General features: G+C 46.7%; 1 protein-coding gene across 5 annotated transcripts in view; it reads left to right on the top strand.

The window, feature by feature from the left end:
- The window catches only part of LOC142573066 (uncharacterized), a 241,610-nt gene that overhangs the window by 116,791 nt on the left and 103,990 nt on the right, over positions 1-20,829 (top strand). For all 5 annotated transcript variants that reach the window (XM_075682580.1, XM_075682583.1, XM_075682582.1 and 2 more), the window contains exons 15-16: positions 4,370-4,444; positions 10,507-10,701. In XM_075682580.1, coding sequence (XP_075538695.1) covers positions 4,370-4,444; positions 10,507-10,701 — 270 coding nt within the window. The remainder of the gene's footprint in view (positions 1-4,369; positions 4,445-10,506; positions 10,702-20,829) is intronic.

Below are 20,829 nucleotides of genomic sequence, written 5' to 3'. Positions count from 1 at the left end.
TTCTGTGAATTTCCTTCTCATGGTCAGGGTTCCCTGTGGTTAGGTGACCTAGGTAAACGTATACCTTCACAGACTCTAGAGGCTGACTTGCGATCTTGAACTCTTGTTCTCTTGCCCGGTTATTTATCATTATCTTTGTCTTCTGCATATTAATCTTCAGCCCCACTCTTACACTTTCTCTGTTAAGGTCTTCAATCATTTGTTGTAACTCGTCCGCAGTGTTGCTGAACAAAACAATGTCATCGGCAAACCGAAGGATGCGGAGATATTCGTCGTCGATCCTTACTCCTAAACCTTCCCAGATTAATAGCTTGAATACTTCGTCCAAGCACGCAGTGAATAGCATAGGAAAGATTGTGTCTCCTTGTCTGACCCCTTTCTTTATAGGTATATTCCTACTTGTGTAGAATTAAGGTGGCTGTGGAATCTGTAGATATTTTCCAAGGTATTTATGTAAGCGGTCTGTACTCCTTGATTACGCAGTGCCTCTGTGACTGCAGGTATCTCTACTGAATCAAATGCTTTTTCGTAATCTATGAAAGCCATATAGAGAGGCTTATTGTACTTCGCATATTGCTCGATAACTTGATTAATGACATGGATGTGATGCACTGTAGACTATGCTTTCATGAAGCCAGCCTGTTCCCTTGGTTGACTAAAGTCCAGTGTTGCCCTTATTCTATTGGAGATTATTTTCGTAAATATTTCATGTAATACTGGGAGTAATCTAATGGGCCTATAATTTTTCAGTTCCTTAATATCATCCTTTTTGTGGATTATTGTAATGTTTGCTTTCTTTCAGTTTTCTGGGACGCTTGCAGTCGATAAAGATCGGTCAGCAACTGTAATAGTATGAAAATGTATGGCCCAAGGGACCCAGGACGTATGTTATAGTCTTCCTATGACTGCTGGTATCGTTTTCCTATTGCGTAGTGTTTTAAGACAGCTGTGAAAATTAGAAATGAAATTGAGCTGGTTGGCAACTCCACAATACGATTCCTGCGATGCCTCCAGAGTAAAACATGACGCTTACTTCATGCCACCTGCAGCAGATAATGGTGGCGCGTTTGGGTTATCACCTATATGCAGTAAAATTCCAACGGCACTACACCTCACACACCATAAAACAGAGAGGTGAATGTGCTTAGAGGTGAATGTGCTTAACAAACTGGGAAGAGATTTGCTGCTACAGAAATAAGAAACCGAGTGCGCGCTGGCGCTTTCTCTTGAGATGGGCGGGCAAGCGTTGCGGAGAAGCTGCTGCAGTGAGTGGTTATGGTTCTTGTCGCGTGTAGCTCATGCCTTTTGTTGTTTACATGGGATCTAGCAGCCAAAAAACATTCCATACACAGGCCCATATTGTACACAGGCGCAGTCACAGGCACAGTCACAGTCTCGGAACACAGGCCCATATCGAGGTCTGCGTGCCGTGACTCGAGTTACGTACGAAATCGCCCCAGTCAGTATCAGTGCCTCTCTGCCCCGAATTTCACTGATGTTTTGCATGTCACACGCCACAAACCATATTACTCTCCTGTTATCACCAATACAGTATTTAGACGCACCGGGATGGTGCTTCTGCCGCCGGGGATAATGATACATGCATATTATATGTTTCTTGTGGACAATTCACGTCGGCGTTCTGACGACGACAAACGCTCTGGCTGTTGAGCTGTCGGCTGAGCTGGCCAGCGCTGCAGGTATCCTTTGTAAATACACTTCGTAAATTGTCTCCAGTTCTTAATCCTTCGTTTACGTAACAACATGATCGCAGTTTGGCAATGTACCAAATGTTGATAACGAAAGATCAGGTTTTCCAAGAACGTATGACCTGCCGTGGTTACTTAGTGGCTGTGGTGGTGGGCTGCTAAGCACGAGGTCGCGGGATCGTATCCCGGGCACGGGAGCCGCATTTCGATGGGGGCGAAATGCGAGAACGCCCATGTACTTAGATTTAGGTGCATGTTAATGGAGGATCCACACAATGGACTAAATCCATCTTTTCTGCGACGGACGGCGCATCACGTGACTATGCGTCATGGATTCATGCTGTCCACACGTCGTCCGTCACCCCCAAGAACGCAAAATGTCGAGCTATTTCTCACATGCGGATTCTGGAGGTCGAATGCTGCGGATTTAGCCTAGGATGCTCTACAGTCTAGCAACAAGCGTGGCTTTAGGATCTTTCTGAAACAGCTTCATTGTTGTTGACACCATTCGTGCCTGTATGCGTGCGCGACTTGCACAAGAGCAACTGCAATGAACTTGAGTGACGAGGCAACTTTCTTTTTCTTGCATCTCTTGTGGAGCAGTTCCCTGCGTTGGTGGGACATGACTCTCACCGATCACGCGGACACGAGAGCAAAAGAGACAATTTGGCAGCAACTGAAGAAACCTAGCCTCTTGTTACTCGAAGCAGCCTCCGGTATTTTTCAATGTCGCTGACCAACAGCTCTCGGTACAAGGGGTTTTGCATACTGAGATGTGTGTTGGCGATATAGTCCTTTTGCCAACAAGACCTCTTTCGATGAAACAAGTACTCGTCATCATTCAATTTGGACAAAACAGCCATTGCTGCCAAGCGTCGTTTCCTTTCGATCTCCATCTTTATTCCGAATGAAAAATATGTATGACAAAGTCTTTATTGCACTGATGGCGCCATCTAGAGTGAGCAGAAAAAAGCAAGCATTTGTAACTTACGGCCACTGAGATCCGCCCAGGCCGCCGCAACATCTTCGAGGCTATGTTCAGCCAATACAGCCACTCTAAGCCTACACGCTGAGAGTTTGAGTATGGCTTTTGGAAATGGTGCCCACTCATCACGAATACTTTGCTGTCGAAGCTTCTGGACACAAATTTGAACCAAATACAAGCCTCAGTTTGAAAGTTATGGGCCACGCAGTGGACGACGATGACTTGACAGGTTCGAGGTGGACGGCAGTCGCTTTGGGCGGTGCCGCCATCTTTAGTTTTCCGGTGCGGTCGTCTGCTCACTCCGTCCGTCTGGATGTGCTTCGCAGCCGGACAAGCGGCGGAATAAGCGTCTGCAGAACAGGTTTTCGCGGAGCCGTCCGTTGTGTGGGACCACCATAAAGAACCCCAGGTGGTCCAAATTTCAGGAGTCCCCCACTACGGTGTGCCTCATGATCAGATCATGGTTTTGCAATGTAATACCCCATAATTAGTTTTTTCAAGTATGTATGAATTGGTAAAAAAGAAGTGTAAATATATTGGGTCATTTTTGGGATTTCTCAGTAGCGAACATTGGTGCCGGGAAATTGTACGTAACAGGATTATATCTTGTAGAATCTACTGTACGTCCCATGACAGCGGCCCCTGCCCCTTTCCACTATTGATGTGCTTCACCACAATGCATTGTGTATGCTTGACTGCGTAACACTGCTGTAATGTCACAAAGGTGAGTTTTGGGAACCAGCACTATGCAATGGTTTTTAGACCCTTGCCATGCTTTGCACACTTCGAAGTCACTGTGGAGGATGATGAAAGGGGAATCAGTGCCATTCCTGACAAGGGCGTATCCTTTCAATGAAAAACACCCATAACAGATAGAAGTGTGGTAGTGAATGTCGCAGCAGCTAAGCCTCGCGTTACAGAGCACATAATGGCTGCAGTGGTTCAGCTAGCTGCGGCTGCCAGCAGACCGGCGCTTGAGAGTACTGGTTCGAGTCTGTAAGGTAATCCAAACAGCGCCAGTGGTGTTCTGCATTAATACCTTTTTGGACCTGCTCTCATGGCAGAAAGTCGGATGACGAAAAATCTGAAATTTCGGACGTCCTTATGCATTAGCTCTATGGGGTATGTGGCAGTGCTGCTAAGGCATCCCAATTATCAGGCATGTCTGAAAAATTGGTTATTGACTGCATTACAATTTATTACACGATGCCCTTCTTTCTCTCTCTCTCTCTCTCTCTCTCACCTATTTGAAAGCAGGCAAGGCGATCTGCAAGTGTAGGGGTGTGTTGACTAGGACTGTTTCCGCATTCAACAACATTAACTACTTTGACTGTTCCAAATTAAAAAATGTGTGCCATTAATGATGGTGTCCAGATGATGTGCCACAAACTAGGCACCACAAACCATCATGTCTCTGGTGTGTTGGGGCCACCATAAATGGGCATTCTTTCTGCTGGCAGGCTGCAAATCTTTCAAAGTAATCTCAGCTGCCTGTTCCTGCATCTCTCATCAGCTCTTTTTGCTCCTTGTGTGCTTGTGCCTGCAAGCTGCAACACTTAGCTCATCACCCGACTGGTCAGACCAGTCCATGCCTGATCTGCACTTTGTTGTCTGTGTGCGCCATCGCCAGACACTATCAACACTGTCGCATGAATCTGGTGCATCTGGTGTGCAGGCTGGCACCAGGAACATACCTGCTGACTCATGAGGCAGGCGAGGCCCATGCTCAGCTGTTGACACCTGGAACAGGGTGAGTTCTCTGCCCCCAGCATGGAGCTTTTGCACTGCTTTTTTAATTCCAAACCAGCAATGGACTGGCTACTTTCCTTGCTTTGTAATGAACTTGTGACTCACAGTAATTCACATGGATTGTTTAGTGTTGTGGTTGTTTGAATCAAAACTGGAATTTGTTAGAGAGCTAGGTTTTCAATGCAGCTAAGAGTTACCTAATTTAAGCATTTTTGTCTTCCCAGAACAGAGCAACATAACCAAACAAAGCTGGCAATGATGTGCTCACTAGGCATCGGTAATCACAGTGGGTCTGTCTTTTACAGCCACACTTTCATCTACATTGAGAGGCACTGCCATGAAGTGGCATTGTAATCTTAGTCATGTATTACTGGCTTTGGTGTTTAGAGGCGAGGATTATGTAGGATTGTAAGGGTTCACTTGTTTTTTGCAACATGTACATTACCACATGCTTGTCTGCACGTGCATTTGACTTGTGTAGCAAGCATGTGACGCCCCCTCAGGCATTATGTTTGTTCGCCGCCAGGCTCGGTGGCCTGCCAAGCTCGACAGGCAACATTGGTCACTGCACTGCAATAAACACCGACAAGCACAGCTGCTCGGTGGTCAGCCATCGTTCAGCACCACCACACTGCGGTGTGTCCTCTAACGGAGGGTGCCTCGAGCCCTCCCTTGTTAACGAACCCGGGTGGATTGTCACACTGGCGACGAGGATAGGATACTCGTGACACTGCCGACGAGTATCCACGGATCGACCCATGCTGCCGAAAGCGGCGAAACATCGCCCCCCCCGTTGCTGCCGCCATGCCGCTGTACGGAAGGCTCGAGCCGTTCGAGGGAGATGGGTCCGCCTGGCAAATTCATGAGGAGCAAGTCCACGTGTTCTTCCGGGCAAACGACACACCCGAGGCCAAACAGCGGGACATTTTCCTGGCCAGCTGCGTGACCCGCGTCTTCAGCCTCTTGCTCGACCTTCTCAAGCCAGCCATGCCGCACATTAAGACGCTCGGTGAGCTGCTCGCCATACTGCGCTCGCTGCAGGCTCAAGTTCTTCCGCGGCCAGACTCCACATCGTGGCCGAGAACTCGCCGATTTTCGACATATGGCACACAGGCTTTGTACTATTGTCTGTGCCGCCCTGCATGCTGACCATCGAAATCTGCGGGCACCCCATTTCCATGGAGCTGGACACAGGCCAGCGTGTCAGTAATGGCCGGGAAACTCTTCAAGCGTACTTTCCCCGGCATGTCCGTCGAGGCTTCGAGCGTGATGCTGCGCAGCTACTCCGGGCAACTCTCCCAAGTCCAGGGTCAGGCACAGGTCAGTGTTTGCTTTGGCGAGAGGGAGGCAACCCTTCCCCTTTACTTAACGAAGAGGTCGTCACGGATGCTGGTGGGCTGAAACTGGATTCATGCACTGGGCGTTTGTCTGCCAGAGTACCAGGAAGCCAGCGTGCACGTGGTGAAGGACGTCCCCAGCCTTCTGACCGAGTTCAAGTCCCTCTTTCAGCCAGGGGTGGGCACATTTGCCGGTACGACGGCTGGCATCTGTGTACCTGAGGGAGCCCGGCCACGTTTCTTTTCAAGCCTCGCCCACTGCCGTTTGCCTTGAAGGACGGGGTCACTCAGGAGCTGCAATGGTTACAGCGAGATGGCATCCTGGTGCCTGTCAAGACATCTGAATGGGCCGCTCCCATCGTACCAGTCCTCAAGTGAGACGGCAGTGTCAGGATCTGCAGGTATTTCAAGGTTACCATCAACCCCATCGCTACCGTCGAGAAGTACCCGCTGCCCCAAATTGAAGATCTCTGGTCAGCGTTGTCCAGTGGACAGAAGCTTACCAAGCTCGACCTCAGATGCTTACCAGCAGCTGGTGCTCCAGGATGCCTCCCGGAAGTATGTCACAATATGGACAACTTTGGGGCTCTTTCAGTACATGCGCTTACTGTTTGGTGTGGCCTTGGCCCCAGCCATATTCCAGAGGGAGATGGACAACCTCTTCAGGGGCATGAGGCACATGACAGTGTTGGACGACATCCTGGTTACTGACAGCAACGACGGGGACCACCTGCAGAACCTGCACAACATCCTGGCACGACTGCAAGACGCCGGCCTCAAGCTCAAGCTGGAAAAGTACGTTTTCCTAGCCCCCAGCGTTGAGTACTTGGGACATGTCATTTCCCAGGCAGGCCTAGCCCCGGCTCCCCGCAAAGTTGATGCTGTGTTCAAAGCACCTAAGCCCCAGAACAAGAAGGAGCTTCAGAGCTGCCTGGGCCTCATCAACTTCTACAAGAGTTTTCTGCCGAACCTGTTGCAGCATCTACAACCGCTCCATCTTCTTCTTCGAGATGGTCAACAATGGGTCTGGTAGAAGGAGCAGGACCGGGCCTTCCAGCACAGCAAGGAGCTAATCACCAAGGCTCCAGTGCTGGTGCACTTCGATCCTGCTAAGCCTGTCGTCCTTACCGTAGATGCGTCGCCATACTGTGTAGGAGCAGTCCTGGCACACCGGGATAAAAATGGCCAGGAACGCCCTGTGTCATTTGCTTCTCGACGGCTTCATGCTGCAGAGCAACGTTACAGCCAGCTGGACAAGGAAGGTTTGGCCTTCAAGTTCGGTGTCGAACGCTTCCACCAGTATCTGTGGGGCCGGAAGTTTGAGGCGGTCAGGGAACACAAGCCGCTGTTGGGGCCTGACAAGGCAATTCCTGTGCAGGCATCACCCCGAGTGGTAAGCTGGGCCTTGAGGCTGGCAGCTTACAGTTACCAGCTGGTTCACCGTCCGGAAAAGGACCTAGGACCCGCTGATGCCCTGAGCCGCCTGGCCCTGCCAGAGGTGCCTGATGCTGTTCCAGAACCTGCTGAAGTGTTCATGCTGGAACACACGTACCCGTAGGTGCTCTCAAGATCTGCGGTATCTCAAGCGACCAGCTAGGACTTAGTCCTGTCTCGGATGGTCAAGACGGTGGCCCATAGAGAGGAATTGGTGCAGCAGGCCTATAGCCACAAGGCCGCTGAGCTGAGCTAGCAACAGGGCTGCCTACTGTGGGGTTCTAGGGTGGTGATCCCACAAAGTCTCCCATACAGGGTCCTGCAGTTGCTGCATGCGGTTCATGCTGGCGTAGAAAAGACCAAGATGGTGGCCCGGTCCCATGTTTGGTGGCCTGGCCTGAACCCGGACATCGCCCACTTGGTGCAGAGCTGTAAAATCTGCCAGGAGAATCATTGAGCCTCGCATCATGTGGAAATCACCCCCTGGCCGTTCCCATAGAAACCCTGGTCCTGCCTACATGTGGATTTTGGGGGACCCTTCAAGGGAAGTTACTTCCTGGTGGTGGTGGACGCCTTTTCAAAGTGGGTGGAGGTTCTACCTATCGCCACTCCATCAGCAGGCACGACCATTGCAGCGCTACAACAGGTCTTCGCCTCCCATGGGTTGCCAGATGTCATTGTGTCTGACAGTGGTCCTGCTTTCGCCAGCACAGATTACCTGGCCTGGCTGACGAAGAACGGTATCCACCAGGTGATGGTTCCGCCGTACCACCCTGCTTCAAATGGTGCAGCCGAGCGGGTGGTGCAAGCCATCAAAGACAAGCTCAAGAAGAGCCAGACTGGGGATTTCCGGACTCAGATTGCCCGGATACTGTTTCAGTACTGGACCATGCCTCACGATGTTACTGGCCGTGCCCCTGTGAGCTCTTGCTGGGTTGGATGGTCAAGACATCCTGTACGTCTTGCATCCGGACCTCGATCCACAGTGCCCTTGAAGCAGCTGAAGCAGAAGCTGGCTGCTGACCAAGGGTGCGGTCCCGGGCCTTTGCCAGAGTTGGGAGCTCCAGTTTTTGCCAGGAACTTCCGTCCTGGCCCACCCTGGTCTACCAGACAGGTGGTGTCTCCTGCCAGTGCCTCATCGCTGCTCGTCCGCATTCTAGACGGGGCCATGTGGCACAGACACGCCAACCATGTCAGGCCTCGCCGCGGGACCTGGCCAGCACCCTCGACTGCCACTTCTGAGTTCCAGCCCGCAGGAGGACTAGCGGCAGCACCAGTCGCTTCCAACTGAGCACCACCCACCTCGGAGGCGGCAACCATTGCCAGCGGTGCGGCACCTGTTGGACCAGTGTCGAGCCTGGCACCACTTGCAAGGCCGACCACTACGGACCCTCCGTATGGAGCGAGGCTGGCTCAAGCAGCACCCAGCGTTGCCACACCCGACCTATCAACACCAGTGCCTAGGTGGAGTACTCGACGGCGGAGGCCACCGGACTGTTACTCGCCTGGGTAGCAGGCACAGTCAACTTGGCTGGGACGGTGGCAGAGCCTTCTGATCTGAACATGGACGTTTGTTTCTTTTATTTAACAAACAAACTGGGGGTAAGGGGGTGTAGCAAGCATGTGACGCCCTCTCAGGCATAATGTTCGTTTGCCGCCAGGCTCGGTGGCCTGCCAAGCTTGGCAGGCAACATTGGTCACCGCACTGCAATAAACACCGACGAGCACAGCTGCTCGGCAGTCAGTCATCGTTCAGCACCACCACGGTACGGCGCGTCCGTCTAACGGAGGGTGCCTCAAGCCCTTCCTTGCTCACGAACCCGGGTGGATCGTGACAACTTGCACAGCTGAATATGTGAAATTCTCTTGTTTGTGTAGGTAGTAATCTATATAGGAACTCGTAAGTCTGTGTTGTGTCACATTTTGTTAGACTTTGAATAATCAAATATATATGGCCTGTAGGAGTTGGTATTAATGTATATTAGCTGTAACTAAAGTTGCTTGTTGCTTTCTTAGGTGCTTTTTAAGCATCAGGTGACATTTATAGTAAAATAAAGAATACCACTCACTAACCAATTACTCATATGAACAAGAAATTGGCGCAGGGCGGTGTTGAGTTTACGTGCTCGAGAAGTGACCCAATGACGAGCATAAATTTAAGGAAACTCTCAAGTGTTTAAAGAAACCTCTGAAGAGAAATGTATGCAATTTTTTATTTATTAACCAGCACCTGCTTTCTTGCCCTCAAAATGAGCCTGTCACCTGACTATATTGTGATGTGAGGTGAGCTGGGCTCAGTTTATTGCCACCGTTTAGAGAAAGGAGCATTCTCTGCTGAGCAGGGGATCGCTGGCTGCCTTTCTGGCCTTGAAGCCATCTCCCAATGGGGATAGAATGCAAAAACGCTTGTACACTGCACCTTAGCTTCATGTGAAAGAACCACAAGGCCTGTAGTATGTAAGGATTCTTTTTGTATGATTCTATTCATTTGCTCTTCGTCCTGCTGAGTGGTCAATCTTGATGATAGCAGGACGTCAGCTTTGTGTAAATCATTACGAAGGCAAAAAAGAAAAGGAAGATAGGCAGAATCTTTGCATATCGCAGACCCAGTCAGTCAAAATTAGCCTGAAGCCCTGCACAACGTTTTCTCTTAGTTTCTTTGTCGGTTTGGCATGTTAACGGGAGGCTTTAGCTCGAGGCCGGTTTCGATGCTGCCTATTCATATGCCTGTAAAATGCAGAAAGATTTTATGAAACAACCCCTGGACCAATTTGAATGAAATTTGTTTGATTTGAGAGTGAAAATTAAACTTTAGAGACTGCAGCAAGCAAAATTTAGATTTGGGACCTAGAATTAGAAAAGTTGCCAAAAATTGATTGCAGTACTAGGTTTACTGATCTAAGTGTGGATCAAAAACAGATATCGCAGTTCAGTAAATTGCATTTGTCAGAACATCTAAATTTGTGATTTTCAACAGCTTTTATTCAGATATAGATGGCTTAAACTAAAATTCTGCTTCCTAGTAACTAGATTTTAACTTTTTCTTTTAAATGCAACAAACTTCATCACATTCGGTGCATTGAGTGCCACGAAAAACTATTTCTCCATTTGCATGCATCTAGATATAGAAAGGCTTCGAGCTAAAGAGCTTCCTTTCAAACCCCACTGATTAATTTATCTTTTTGAGGGGCTGAATTGTCTCTCTTTGTAGATTTCTGCTACAGAAATTGAATGTTCCTTTCATGAGAAATCCCCTTGTTCCCTGTTGAGAACATTTCTGGTGCATTTGCAGGGACGGATGGGATTTGCATGCTGAGCTAGATCGTCGTGCCCCACAGAGGCCTTCTGCCACAGCCTTGAGCAAAGCCCACGCTTCACCGTGGCCAGTGCCACCACTGGACCCGGAAGTGGTTTTCCCGGATCACTTCCAGCGGGGACGCGTCCCGCTCACGTTCCCACCTCGTCAATTTGAGGCAGGAGCACAGCTGTAAGTGCTGTCCTTGCCTTTATTTCTTTGCTGTGCAATACAGTTAACGCCTGTTAATGTTATATTAGTGTGATAGTATGTTAGCATCGTTAATTCTCAAACATCTGATAATTCAGAATCATCCTCTGGTCCCGGCAGGTGTATGAATTATTCGAAGGAATCAAACTCTTGTCAATTTGAACTTATTTGGACGCACATCAGTTAGTTTTGACAACTCTTGGAGCTCGGAAAACGCGGAGCACCGCAAAAGTGCAAGAATGGTGCTAAGGTCCAACTGATACAAAGCGTCCACATCGCCAAGGTCATCAGTGGACATCGAACGTGAACGACAGGAACACCGGAACGCTATATGACTAGTTATGACTTTATAGCATGAGTGTATGAGTATCAAACATCATGGAATCGAATTGGGAACATTCGAATAATATTATTTGTGAGTCGAGTATCTGCTGTTAGACTTTTCTAATATTCAGTATATTTGGTGTAAAGGCCAGCACATTGCCATATGGCACTTGTGCCATGAAATCCCTGGTGCTCGATGCCGCTCAAGCGAGCGTTCCACTTCGTTTTCGGTGCAATAGGAGTGCTGAGCGTGCCGCAGACGGGCCGCTCCGGCTGACACGGCAGTGGACTTCATCGCTGCAAGCACTCCTATCATCAGCTCAATGCCAGGCTTGCACACACAGTGCTCAAACAAACGGCACTGCGGCGGCCGGGTCCGCTTCTAAAATTGTACTTGCTGAAATGTTGATATACCAGTCAGCAGATGTTAAGGGGGGACCCTGCGGTTCAAAACCTTTTCTTTAAGTTCTTGATCTATTTTGATAAAACTTGCTGAGTTTATGTATTTCAATGTACTAGTTTTAAATATACAGCCAGTTTTTTCGCAAAGTAAATAGCTTTCCAGGAATTGAAGAAATTCAGCTTTATTGCGTAATTTGCTTGGAGGTGAGCTAGCTACTAAACTATACATGGCATGATAAATATTGACATACAAAAATGATGTGGAACTAACAAAGAGTGCAAATAGGTAAGTATGGTGTTGTAACCCAATTTTATATCAAATGAGAACATTTCAAACTTCAGCGAGAGAAATCCATTTAACTGCTAAAAAAATTTTTTAAAATAATCTTCTAATACAATGTTATTTCACTTATTTGCACTCTACATAGGTTTGCCTTTATGGAAAAAAATAAAGGGATTGCAGTGATAGCACAAGTCGAAGCAGAGATAATGCACCTCCAATACGGCATTATCATCAAAATTGTGGTTTTGACCAAACAGCGAAAAATATTTCACAACTGATATACTGAAATTAAGCATAACTGCGAGTCGGCATAGTTGGAACAGATTCATCTTAAAACTTTTTGTGCGCGAACAAACGGACGAAGAATAGGGGCAACACAAGGACGAGCGCTTTCTAACAACTGGTTTTATTTTTGAAGAACTACCTGCTTAAATACCCACAGATCTGCGCGATCTAGTCAACAGAGCACGCCTATAGCGCATTTGATACCCGCAGATCTGCGCTATCAAGTCAGGAGAGCACGTCAATATTACATATAACACATACTTGTGATAAAAAGACGTGGACAAAAGCCACCCGGTCAACCTAAAAACAGCAAGGTGCATAAAACAACCACTTACAATAAAATGCGTTAAAGATGTGATGATAGGAGCTAATTTTCTTTATCTAACAATGAAACAGACGGATGGCTGATGCATTTTTCTTTTTGTTTTTCAATCCAGTGTGCTTCCACAATTTCCCTAGCGGTTTGATTCCTATGCCTATACAAAATGTCTGTGCTATTAAGACAAGGGGAGCAATCATGTTCTTGGCAATGCATTGCCAAATGCTTACTAGGGCGACCTTTCAGACTAGACATGTGCTCCCTTAACCTCGTGTTAATGCATCTCGCAGTCTGCCCTGCGTACACATGACCACACGTCATAGGAATCTGATACACAACGTTCTTCGCGCAATCAACAAATTGGTTCTTGCGTGGATGTTTAACACTACATTCTTTCTTTTCATCATCCTTACATTCGAACTTCTTTTTAACCTTAGAACACACACTACCTATTTTGTTTTTTGCCGAAAATACCACTTTTACTGCATAACTACCAGCTACCCTTTTAAGTCTGTGTGAAAGGCCGTGCGCATACGGAACCACTGAAACCTTGGAAGCTACAACCTTCTGCCTTTGATTCTTTGTGCATTGTCCTTTATCCTTTTTAAGTTCTTTTATTAGTCTAGCGCACGACGCCAGCATCACAGCGAGCGGGTACCCAGCCTTTCTCAACCTATCAACGTGCTCAAAAAATGCAATCTTTACAGTGTGGTGACATGACTTCAACAACGCTGACCTGAAACACAAAATGACTATCCCATTCTTCACAAGCCTGGAATGGTTTGAGGCTCATTAGCGGTTTTTCAGCTCGGGGTGAGAATGACCAACACACATGTTCCGGCAGAAATTTTAACTTGACATCAAGAACCTGTAGCTTATTATCTACCGGTACTTCCAAAGTAAATGTTAAGCCCTTGCCCAGAGAATTGAAGGCTTCTACAACCCTATTCCTGAAAGCACCCTTGTCTACAGGACAGCCTAAAATCAAGTAGTCATCGACATATCTGTATACCTTACTTACTACACCTTCTAAATCTTTGGCCAACTCTCTGTCTATGCTTCCCAAAATAACGCTACTTAGGATGGGAGCTACCTTTGACCCGATGCACACACCCCCTTGCCTGTATATACGTTTCACCACGGAATCCTACATGTGTATTCGCTAAATAAAAATGTAGAAGTTCAAGAAAGGATTCAACGGCCATGCCGTACGTATTGCGGAATGACACCTCGTCATTCTCATTTGTTATGCAATCTTTAACACTGCACATTAGGGGCCCATGCGATAAGGAATAGTAAAGATCTTGAACATCTATGCTGAATCCCCAGCTGCAGCTTGTACTATCTGATGCCAGACAGTTCACAAGAACTTCAGAGTTTTTCAGTAAGTACGGATCCTGCACTTTTAGGGAATTCAACATTTTTTGCAGGAACACCGCGACCAGAACTTGCCAACACCCTCGCTCGGACACAATTGGCCTAAACGGAATTTCTTGCTTGTGGGTTTTTGCCGTAAAAGATATCTGCAATTTCATTCCTTTTCAGTTTTTTACACGTGACACAAGCTTATCTTGGTCACATTTTTTCAATAGCTCCACCGCTTTCTTTTTTATGTTTTCTGCATTCACATCGCATTTCTTAAAGCACTTGTTCACCGCTAGGAAAGCCTTTTCTAAGTAACAATCATTTGGGACAACAACCAGAAAGCCTTCCTTGTCTGCTTGAACAACACGCAGATTATTCTCAACAAAATACTTAGCAGTCCTATCAACATTGGGTCTGGATCGATCGCTTACCGAAGCTTTAGCCACCACGTCCACACATTCCACCACACATCGTTCTTCTTCTTTCTCTGGTACACTCCTGGCAATGTCCCTTGTAAGTGCTAACTTGTCGACGATGTCGATCCTTGGTTCCACGCAGAACTTTGACCCCAACTTGAGAACCTGTTGATGCCTTTCTTCCACCGTTGCACCCCCTAGTAATAGAAGACATCCTTCTGGCACTTCCCTTTTCTTCTTTTTCGGCAATTTTCGACGAACATCGTTCCATATAGCCTCAGTCACAATATTTGCCTGTCTGCACCAGTCCCGAAAAGCCTTCACGTTAAAAAGACCATCGGAAGCAGACGAACAGGCCACCTTTAGACATTCTTTGAAATGTCTAACCTGTCTCCGGCTCTCTGATCGCAAGATCTTGATCATTCTTCTCCCGTGTCCTGCAGACGGGGGCAACCGTCCGGTCACCAACAACACCTCATCAGGGCATTCCCCAAGTTTCAGGAACCAGCTTAACACCCATGCTCTGCACTCACAGACCGTGATAATAGGCACCAGAACTGCTGGGTTGTTTATTAAGCTATAGTACGGACAAGTAGAAAGAGGGCCGGAAGAACTAGAAATGAACTGAAGCAAAATTGAAATTAAGTTTGAAAAAACGGCACCAAATCCCATCAGTAGGCACTAGGTATAATTCATGGACGTTTGGCCGTTGCCGATCAGCGACATAGCATGCACTACGAGTATGTTCACTTCAAAAGGACAACACGTTCTTGGCCCCTCAATTCCCCGCGAGCTCCATCCTGACACAACTTCACCGCAGGTCTTGCAAACCACAGTCAGTTTAGTAGCGAGACCGTAATCCTGATCGTTCCGCACCAGCTACGTAGAACCACGGCAAGTATTACATGAGAAAATGCCGAGAAGATTGTTCACTGCTGCACGTCCGACGACAACGTACGAAGTAGCGGGCTTCGCAGCCGAGGCTGTTGCACTATCGCCATTCAGATCTTCAATAAAACGCTGAATCTTTTGCTCCGTGGCCATCATAGATGCAATCTTGTCGAGCGTAGAATTCTCATGTGCTCTTATCTTATCCACTTCCTCTTCAGTTATGACAGCTGTGTTCAATTCTTACGCAAGTCTAACCGGCGTGTGGATATGCGTGATCTGGCAAAGCAGTTGAGGTGTCGACGTTCGGCGGTGGTACGACTTCAGCAGCGAGCTGTCAGGTATCCTGTGCCAACTGCAACTACGGAATTGCTTTCAGAAGTATATTGCGTCTCGTACGTTTCCGCCCGTAACAACTCATGGAACGAAACTTTGTTGGACCTCCAGCGTACCACCATTGCAGTTGTGAGACTAAGACAAAATGGCGTCTGTTTTCGTCATTTGAGCGCTCGTGGTCCTTGGAGCCAATCATGACTCGCCATCTTGGTCACATGCTCAAACTGACCAATAGTAGCGTGCGCCACGAATGCCCTTTCCTCTTGTTTTTTTCGTGACCGCAGCGCTGGCAACACTGCTGACCGACGAATAAAGAAAGCCAGAAACGTGAGCTTTCGAATTATACCAAAATGGCGCTGGCAGAGCGCGTAGTTATCGAGTTATGGGCAATGAAAATCGGCCGCGATTTGTCCCCAATTTAAAGGGCACCGCTTGCAGATTCTCATCTTTATATCATGATAACGAAAGAAGTACGCGGTATTTTGTAACCAAATTTCGGAGATAGACGCGGAAACGCGTCAGGAACGCGGAAAATAAAAATTGAAAATTCGAATTTTGGGCCGGTTTTCGGTCCCAAAGACCTGGGTCCCCCCTTAAATATTGTTGCTTGTATGCAAAAGGAAAGCAGAGACACCTTTGCTCTTTCCCTACATGTCACTCTTTGATGATCGTGTGTGATAATCAACACTAGCAGTCTGAATAAGACTCGCTTTATGCATTTTATTTAGAACACAACTCAGTTTTACACAGCACACAAAGTCCAAATCAGACAAATGTGTACACAACACAAGGCACAACAACATGTACAGACAGATGTCAAAAACACACATTTTAAAGTAGTAAAGGTTTACATAGTACCCTCAATTATGCACAACACGAAATCTAAGTCGGTGAATATTCCTGAAGTATTTACGCTGTCGAACGTTTCATAACCATCAATAAACCAATATCAACACAAATATGTGAAAACAAACACCACTGGTTTTTTAAAAACACACACACACACACACCTTAAGAATGCACCTTAAAATAACTGGCAAAACTGTGCACCCAGCCTCACCATTTAAGCAAAGCTTTTTAATGCGTAACATTCTTTGGCTGGTATAGAAGGGATTTGTGAGGACGGTTCAGATTGACCGCAATTTTCGCATTTTGTATAACAACGAACCTATAGCACCATTTATACAACTCAAATCAGCTTGTATGTAGCCCCATCTGCTCTACATAGTACCTTATTTACTCGAATCTAGACCGGCCCTGATTCTAAGCCGACCCCAAATGTCTGAAGCCAGAAAAAATAAAAAAATTTACCTCGAATGTAGGCCAAACAAAAAAGTGAGGACAGGGCTCACAAAATGGAAACAGCATTTATTAATATGAACATGCCAAGCTGACTCTACGTTATCATCGCTGCTAGCCTCGCCGCATTAGCCCAAACCACACGCACACTTGCGGACGCGCGCCCATGCATGCACAGACAGTGCGGCATGGCTCGCATGCATCAAAATGTGGCGCAATCTCTGTGAACAGCTCCTCTCTGTTATTGCACGTTAATTTTCCTTATCGCTGTCATCTCATTGCAGCACACGCAAAAAGCATCCCTCGTTGCCCCCTTCAACGACGGACTTTTTCTCATCGATCCCTGTACTGACCGCTGTTTTGTACATAGCGGTTGCAGCAAAGAGTACCGTATTTACTTGAACATAGGTCAAACAAAAACATAAGTCGACCCTTATATATTGAACTCGCCGAGAAATAAGAAAACTAATAATTTGAATATAAGATTTGAATATATCTTTTTATTAAAACGAATAACTCTGAAACATCTTTACGTTGGAAACTCAATTATACGACTTTGAGGGGACGATGCAAAACAGTTATATTATCCGGGTGTCGTATAATAAAAAGCTAAGAATGCAGGCAGTGGCGCTTAGTCTTGCCCATAAAACTGGAACACCTTGCCTGAATAAGTCCTCGGCACGAACCTGCACTGCTCCAAGGAAGGAAGATTAAATTATTCTTAAAAAATGACAATCAAGCATTTAATTAGAGGTGTAAGAAAATCTTTATTCTCACCTTTAAAAAAAAAAATCAGTGATATTTTTCTAGATGCTTGCCCAGCCACGATGCATTGGCTTCCTCTCGAGAGCTGCAACATCTGGCAACAACTCGCCGACATCGTCGTGTGCACAAAGAAACCGCCAAATGTTGTAGGCGCTGCGCAACACTGCCACGTAAGTTGAAGGAACAGACATTTCGGGAGCAAGTTCTCTTCACTTATCGTGAGGTGGAGACAGCTTTTCTTGGACAATCCCCTTCGGAGATAGTTTCACATTTGCGAAATTTTGCGTGAGTCAGCACCAAACGTGTCCTCGGCAAGTGTTTCTGACCTTGTGCCAAGCTAGTTATCAGTGCCAAGAGCACTATCGACCATATACTTTGAGGGGTTCGGTACCAGGACAAGCTGAGTCTCGCGAAAGCGAAGCTATCTCTATAAGCGATCGCACGAGATTACGTCACTTTCGAGCTTGTTTGAGATTGAGCACTACATAAGAGGCCACACAGCCATTTCATTCGGGGATGGTCCTAGGCACTAAGAGGTCTACAGGGCCCTTCCAACCAGCCTCGCATTTAAAGAGCGCCTCCCACTGGTCCTGCCATGCGCAAATTGTTGAGGATGAGCCACGGCAGAGTTTCCCTACTTCTTCCCCATGAAAATTGCTTGTCTTTCAAAGCGGGCCTCATATCGAATACGCTATATCGCCATAGTATCACGAATAAGCGGAGTCAAAGTGCGAAAGACTACATGGCACTGCAGCACCGTGACCTATGCTGTAACTGTAACCCTAGTACAGTTGGTGTCGATTCCAACAAAAAACAAGTTTTGACTTGGGTCGACTTTTCTATAGATTGGATGGATACGCAAAGGCACAGGTTGTCAACATAACGCTAAGTACCGTGGAACTTGGGATATTTGTTTTAAAATTGCAAATTTTGCCGCCATCTGAATGTAATGCAAATGTAATCTGTTATCAGCTGGCTGCAGTGTGCTCACATGCCAGTCTGTGTTTGTTTAGGGCTTTCCTTTTTTCTCAGACGTTACCAGAGAAGCATTGTACGACATGGGGTCAGCTTAAAATTCAGTCATATAATCAAGACATTTAATACATTATTTCTGTGGGGGTTTTGCCGGGACCAAACCAATTCGTTGTAAAATGCAAGTCGTCAGATGAATGGGGGACGCATAATTGAAGTTCCTCTCTATTTACCATAAGCTCAGCCCCTGTCTCGCTTTCGATACCACAAGCTTCAGCTTCGTCGGAACTTCCAGAGAACTAGTCCGCGTCGGATGTTCCGCAGGTGTCCTTTGCACCCCAAATGACGTGGTTTGTGTGCATCAGATATGCAGCATTTCTTCAATTCAGTCTGAATATCTCTAGACTGGCTTTGAACATTTACACTCTTTATGTTGGGTGCGACGGAGTAACTCCTCTAGAGTCTTTTACTAGCTTTGTTCAAGAATATAGGTCGAGATTCTTTGGTCATGATTATAGGTCACTAGCTCCCCCCCCCCCTCCCCCATTTCGGGCTACATTTTCGAAAAAAAAAAAAAGGCTTACCCATAATAGTAATATAGCAGTTCCGTTTTGACTCTCAGCAATGGCTGCGTGCCCAATGTCACAAACATTGCGGAAGCTGTCGAGGGTGAAGAGCGCGGGATACATCACGATGGATGGACAATCTGTTGGTGACCAGCTCACTGGTGAAAAGATAGTCGGAGTGTTCGCACAGTTTTGAAAAGCGAGTCTTGGATGAAGACGGCCGTGCTATGAAGGAAGTCGCAAGGCCTTTGCTGCTGCGAGCGGCTAATCAGTCTCAAGATGATCAGAATTGTAGCTTCCACACTGCTTTTGTTCCTAGTAGAAACAGGATTTGCTGATAAATTAAATAGATAAAAGTGTGTTGACGTAGTAAGCGTTTGTTTGTTTTTTGATACCCTCGATAAGTTGACGTTCAGTTACCGTGTACCGCGACTTTTCTTGATTGAAATTTTCCGTAAGCACTCCTGTAGTGTGCACGTTGTGTATTGTACATATATGTATGGGGTGTTGAATTTGTGCATAATCCTCGTCAGCACTAAGAGTTTTGCATAAAATGCCTGAAAAATGTTTGTGGTCGACATTGGTTGAAGAAATGTCTGCTGGAGGGAGGGAGAGAGTGTCTTATGCACATAAACATGTACCTGCTACTCTCCTGAACTTTTAATAAATTTTATGAATTCAGGCTTTTTCTCTAATTTTGCTAATGCCATGCCAAATTTTAAAAAAGAAAGAAAAAGTTCTGTCCACGAAAAATTTTTCTGATAGTCTCCCCAAACCCTTGTGACACTACTCTTTCAGTGGCAGCTGGCATTTGTATGTTTGCTTGATTGAAGGCTGAATGTGTCATCATGTAGTAATCTCAGTGGCATCAAAAGTGGGGTAGGATGTCGGTCATTCTTTTCCCCTTCAATTTGTGATGACTTGCATGGTTGACTAGGCACCTTGGGACTGTTCCCCTGCGAGATCACCTCTTTACATCTGTCACCACCTGCCAAGCTAGTCCAATGCCATTGTGCCATACTCAGTTACTTGTCGGCATTAACCTGTTCTAAACATAACGATCACTGGTTGCCAGAGCTCGTGAGGGAGCAGAAGGCAAGCTTTGTCCTCCAGTACAGCATACCGTATTTACTCGCTTAATGATCGCACTCACGTAATGATCGCACCCCTGAATTTTGTTGTCAAAATTTGATTTTTTCTTATTTCCCTTGTAATGATCGCACCCCGAACTTGTCACAGCGATATGTCGTGTGCCATGTCTAGCTAATAATGATTGCGCTTACCATCTGTCAAATGCTATGCCAACGACTCTTCAAGACAAGCCAAGTGGTCTGCGTGCACCAAACATACTTAAGTAGGTGCCTCATTTCATTACGTTCATCACTTTCCGCACTTCCATGACTAAAAAACAGCTGCAACCAAACTTGCCTTTATTATGTGTAGGCGTTATAAGGGTTGTGGTCAACAACAACAAAAAAGGCGCCTTTCAATTCTTTTCATCTGCACTCGTGGGCACGCAACAAATCGCTAGTGGCAACGACAGTAGCCTCCAACGATAGTAGCCACGTTTACACTGATACGTTATAAGAGTACCCTATTCATACGCCGTCGCTTGTAATGCAGCTAAGATATTCGCCCACCCTTAGCGGAAACGTGCCGTATTAGGATAGTAGTGAAGACAGATGCCGCAGTTTCCGCAGCTTGCCGGCCATGTGTTTCTATGTCACTGGCAGCTAAGCGCGCCCATCTGTTTCTGCCCCTCAAAGTGCACATGGCTACGTTATTGCCGCAAACTTGCCGATATTAACGGTATTGCTCAGTACTGATATGGAAGAAACTGTTTCAATGCACGTAATGTACTCACTAAAAGAAAAAAAAAAGTCTCGTTCA

The sequence above is a fragment of the Dermacentor variabilis genome, chromosome 2 (assembly GCF_050947875.1).
Source record: "Dermacentor variabilis isolate Ectoservices chromosome 2, ASM5094787v1, whole genome shotgun sequence".
Taxonomy (NCBI): Eukaryota; Metazoa; Arthropoda; class Arachnida; order Ixodida; family Ixodidae; genus Dermacentor; species Dermacentor variabilis.
This window is presented reverse-complemented; position numbering and strand designations above follow the sequence as displayed.